At 25.5% G+C, this 6,068-nt stretch overlaps 1 protein-coding gene across 1 annotated transcript in view; it reads left to right on the top strand.

The window, feature by feature from the left end:
* The first annotated feature begins 4,972 nt into the window (after window positions 1–4,972).
* LOC105625069 (mast cell protease 1A-like) overlaps window positions 4,973–6,068 on the top strand; it is a 12,319-nt gene continuing 11,223 nt past the window's right edge. The window contains exon 1 of the mRNA XM_012206412.1: window positions 4,973–5,058. Coding sequence (XP_012061802.1) covers window positions 4,973–5,058 — 86 coding nt within the window. The remainder of the gene's footprint in view (window positions 5,059–6,068) is intronic.

The following is a 6,068-nucleotide window of genomic DNA, read 5'->3' on the forward strand; positions in this document are numbered from 1 at the left end:
AGAGAGAGAGAGAGAAGAAGAAGAGAAGCAATAGTTATTTTCCATTTATACACAAGTGAAACTGAGTTTGAAGTAAGCTAAGTATCTTACACTCAAATTAATGGCTACGTTCAACAAAGAAAACTAATCAGTTAGCGTATAATAATTCTTTAATACGATTGGTTCTTACACTTAAATTTAGCGAAGAACTAAAGGCAAGAACCAATCATATGAAAGAATCATTAACCGCTAACTTATAATTTTAATTTTCTCTGTTGAACAGTCATTGACTCACTACTTGCTTTGGTAAAAAGTTATTGCATGTCAACACAGGTAACCTCACTTTGAAGTGAGTTTACGAGTCTCACTAACGCATGAGAAGATTGAGGATTTCAAATTAAAGATTAAAGTTCAACATTCAGGTAATAATTAATTTTAATCCGTTTCGTTCTAATTGGCTGAATTCAAATCCTCAATTTGCAATCCTAAGCCTCCAATGCATAAAGTAAAAAAGCATAATGGGTTCGAGTTTTGATGCTACAAATGCTTCGAAGCATTTAATTGACCACCAATCAGAAGAAAGAATTTTACTAATTGATCAATCAAAAAATACTTCGAAGCATCCGTAGAATCAAATAGACTGTATATTCTAAAGTACACGATCTATAAACATTAAAATTAATCCAATAAAAGATAATATTAATTTGTGATTTTATTTATAAGCGACACATAAAATTAAAAATTTTTAAATTATTTATTAAATTTTTATATTATTAAATATTTATATATTAAATATAATTCAAGAAAATAAAAATTTGAAATATAGGATTAGGATAAATGATAATATCAGAATTTTAACATTTCATTTAATTAAATGTAAAACGTGAATTAAACTAAATAAATAAAATTTTAATTTCTAATAAATAATTAAGATTAAAGATGTATTTATTAAACTTTCAAGGAATTTCACATAGTTCTCTTGTTCCTAATGATGTTCTGACTGGTATTGTCCCTTTTGATACGCTATGTGTTCGGGGATGGCGATATAGTATACACTAGAGTGGCCTCTTTCAATGATTTTAAATGATTTTAAAAAATATTATCGAATAATAAAACAAAACACAATATATCTTAAGCAATATAAGTGAAACAATATTAAGATATATGGACATTATAAGATATCAGATCTGAAGAAGATAGTGGACATATATTATTATTTAAATGTATTAATATTCTTTATTTTACAAAAATTGCAAAAGTATATTTTGTAAAACGTTTAACAAGTTTAACATACGATAAATAATAATTATAATTATATGTATGAATAAGAAAGAGAAAATCATTTTTCAAAATAATTTTTTGATAATTACTCAATGTATAAATTTTTAATTAAAAATAAGAAATTATTTTTATGCGTTTTACATTAGCTTAACAATATTTTTATTTAAATGCGATAATTGTTTGAATGAATACATTGCTTAAATAAAACATTCAAATAACACTTTGACAACCAAACTGATTTCAGTATAAATTCTCTCAGTATAAAATCTTTCTGAATAGCACAAAACCGAAAAGTATCCAAATGTTTATAAATCATGCAAAACCAGATTATGAATCTAACATATACTAAAAATATATTTATCTCAAAATAATCAATAAATAAAAAAATATATATATTATAAATCAAATTTATTATTTATTATTTATATTATATTTTTTTATAATATTCATTTTAAAATAGAGGAAAGGTCTCTATCATGAGATACCAAGTTCATTTCGTTGTAAATGCTAGAAATCTGTTGGCAGAATTTTAAAAAATAATAGGTCATTTTAAAGGGAATTTAATAAGCTTTAAGATAACATTCTATAAAATTTAATTCAAATTCTATATGTTGTGAAAATTAAAGGAATGTAAAAAAATGAGCAAATCGGACAATCAAAAAATTATGCTCCTAATATGAGATACCCCGAGAAATCAGTAGTAAAAATATATCAGTGCAATTAAAAAACTTTATTTAATGTTTCTAAAATACAAACAAATACAGCCAGCGCGAAAAATGAGCATGCGATTATAACCAAAACGCGTTTTCAGGTAGTCAGAATCAAGCATCGGAGAAATAGGCATTTATTCCGGTTTTCTTTTTTATTATTGTATAATAACATTTATATTTTAGCGATTTTTATTACTATAGGAGCATGGGTTATTTCACATAAGAAATATCCTGGATTTCTCATAGCATGATTTCCACGTTTTATGATTTTACGATCATTAAATCTAACTTCTGTAATTAAACAATCCAACATAATCCATATTTTTCTATTAGTATGGCCTCACTACATGAAGAATTTATTGCCAAATATTTATTTTTATTAAATAATACACAAGATTTAAAGGTTCATCTCAACAAAACTTGAAGACTTCCAAATTCTAAAATCTTGTTTTACAATGACCATAGGCATGATCTAATAATAAATGTTCTATTAAATAGTTTTCAATCCAAAATCAATAAATTCATGATGCAACTAATAGATAGCGTTTATTAGTTCAGCAGAAACGTTGCTATCTCATAATAGGGAGTTTTTAAATATACGTACAAAGCCTTTAAATATATATACAAATAAAACTATTATTCTAAAATAATAGAATCCTTTTTTCAGAAACAAATAAAAGCATAAAGAAAAAATAAAAATACAAAATTATGTCTTTAATAAACCTAGTACATCATTTTAACAATATTTTTATAAATATTAAGAATATATTTAATCATTTCTAATTAGGTTAATAAAGTACTAAATATATTATTCATGATTTAAATACAGTATTTATTCTTGCAAATAATTTTATATTTTATATTTTGAAATATTATTAAACTTGTATTTATTTATCCTATATTTATTTTATTTTTCTTATTTCTTATTTAAAAATAAGTTCTCTATTCTTAATTTTTATTTGTAAATTTATTCATCTGTAGATTTGTAAATAGATTTGTAATTATTTTTATATTACAAAATTCATTGATTTTCTAAGCATATAATACTTTACTTTAACAATAGGGAGTTTTCGCAATGCTATTTATCCAGATACAATGAACTAAGATCAAGTTATCTTTTTCTTAACAATTAATTAAGAAAAGGATAATGAGACTTTATCGTTTACCGTATCTGGATTCATGTTATTGCAAAAATTCTTTAATATCATAAACTTGATTATACAATTGATAAACTCAAATCAACTATGATTATGTGTACTTTATCAGAATTCAATCCCAATTGTTCTAAGAAAAGATATAGAAGAAAATTGCAAATTTAATTAGAATTGTACTTTAACATCCAAAAAGTAAAATGTAAAATATAAGTAACAATTGTAAACAAATCAGACAAATAAGGATAAATATAATGACCAAAACATACTTAAATTTATAAAAATTATATTTAACTTGCTTTACAATTTGACCGTTTCTGCCACATTGAGGCCATACACATCCTCAGCAAAATACAAGTATTAGAAAAAAATCTCTACACTCTCGTCTACCAGACGTCTACCAGAATACTCACTCAGCTGCATAATTTTGTTTCATGGTCCAGTGTACATAATTCACAGAAATTTGCAATCGCCTAAGAAGTATTAAGAATTAAAATGTGAAATAATGCCAACGAAAGTAAAAAGTCTCATATGAAGAACAAGACTGTAAAATACTCAAATAAGATTTAAAATTTAGTTACAAGTACATCTACATATGCATGATTAAAACAGTTAGTGTCTGATTGTAAATTTAAACTATTTGTTTGTAATTTAATAAATATCATTTCGGACGTCAGACGTTTACTCAAAAATCGTTCCGAAAAATTTTCACATTCGACCAATCAAATTAGTGATTCTAATATAATCTATGATCTGTGATTTTCGATTAGGAAGTAATATTTCTATTGATGTGGTTCCTGAAATTTAATGTGTTCTAAAATTCTGATAATTTCCTCACAATTTGATCCACTTAAGTTGTATTACTATATGAGATTTATATCACATTTTTCTTTGAATTATTTGGAAGCAAACCTTTGTGAACTTTAATAAACCTGCTTAGTGTATTAAAATTATAAAATGTTGATTTTATATTCAAATTCCAAATTATATTCCTAAATTTTCAGAAACATTCTGAATATATAGAATAGTAAAGGTAAAAATATAGAATAGTAAAAATACAAAAAACTCAAAACTGTAAGACATAAGCAATAAGGAAATCAACATGTTGCATTGACTATCGCTTATGTTATGACCTTACGGACTCTACCGTGATTGGCCAATTTGCTTACTGCTTACGATTTATTGCCATTATCCTAAAGATAGTTTTTCCTCCCGTAATCGAAATCTGATCCATATTTTGTTTTAAAGTTTGTTTAAAAGTTTTTTTTATAACAAAGAGATTTAACACTGATAATTAAATATGAATTTAAAATAATTCAGTATGTCAGTATTTGATAAGCTTTTTAATAATAAAATTAAAATTTTTGTTGTATGTGGAATTTCAAATGCGACAAAAAAGAGAATCTGTTAGTCGTTCCAATATGATAACTTCTCTCTTTTGTTAAATCGATGCAAACACATAAAATTTAAATATAGTATTTCCCTGAGAAAGCTGATTTGTGAAATCAATCAAATTCTAGGGTGTTGTCATTGTTAATAATATTAATGTCCAAAAAATTTAAAACACTGCTTCCAATTTCAATCAAATTTAAGTCTTGGGTAAAATGAATTAAATATATTAAGAATCTCGATTAGAATGAATAGCTGTAATAATATTGTTTGATATCTGACATAAAACGGAAATGAAAATCGAGCTCTTGCAAAACTGAGTCAGCAATCACCGAAGATAAGGAAATTCTATCGGCAAATAAAAAAAGTTTACTTATATATATTATTATCAAACTAAAAAAATGTCAAGTTTAGAACGAGTCGAACAATAGCAATAAATTCGAGATATTGCCATCCTTAGAAATGTCCTATCTAGTAGAAATATTTTCCAATGCTAACTTAATCGACACTTTCGTGAAGAGTGAGATAACATTTAACGAGATTATAAGGTATTTTAAGATATTTGTCACATGTGTAAAATACATGTGTATAGAATATAGAATAGTAGTAACGATAATTTATCATATGATATTGCATTGAGAAAAATTCTGGAAAACTTCACAAACGCAAGATTCATATCTTTGTTGCAACTACAGGAACATATATAAACCTTTGAATGCATCTATTCGCTTCAATATCAGGCATCAAATCTGCAATTAAAGATGCGTGCGTTTGCTTGGCTTATATTTGTCGCTCTGGCATACGCTATTGAAGGTATGAATTTATCAGGAAATGGAAGAATTACTTTTCTGTTACTTTTTCTGTTACGTTTTACAATAACAATTTTTCATAATGATGTTGCAATTTTTTATAACTATAATAATGATTAACTAAAGCTAAAGTTACACTAAGAAAAATCACTTTGAAAAGTAATTTCTTGAAAAGTAAATTCTCACCATTACGTATTACTTACTGAAACTTATTATTACTTATTAATGGAAAAAGTAACTAGTAATGCCGTAGAATTATATCGTTACAAATTACATTAAAAAGAAACGAGTTACAAATCGCGATCATATCTTTTTCAGTGACAAAAGACTTTTTTTTCAATCCGTAATAAATAATTATTAACTTATTTCAACTCTGGGGTTACATGAAGTCTGTTCTTTATTCCTATCTTGTCTGAACTGATGCACATTGTACATTGAAATGAAATAAATATATATTTGTTTTATTTTAACTTATTACAAATGTATGCGCCAATTCAGAGAGTGCAAGAATAAACAGCAGATCTATTATCAATCTAATATTATTCGCAACGTTATTACACACGACAACTAAGTAACTAACATTTAATAACAGTTACAATTACAACTAATTATTTTCATTTCCTGGAAATATTATTTACATATACTTTTAAGTTATTATAACTATTATATGTGACAAAGAAAATGAGTAAGAGAGAGAGGGAGACAGAGGGGGGGGGGGAGAGAGAGAGAGAGAGAGAGAGAGAGAGAGA

The sequence above is a fragment of the Atta cephalotes genome (assembly GCF_000143395.1).
Source record: "Atta cephalotes unplaced genomic scaffold scaffold00106, whole genome shotgun sequence".
Taxonomy (NCBI): domain Eukaryota; kingdom Metazoa; phylum Arthropoda; class Insecta; order Hymenoptera; family Formicidae; genus Atta; species Atta cephalotes.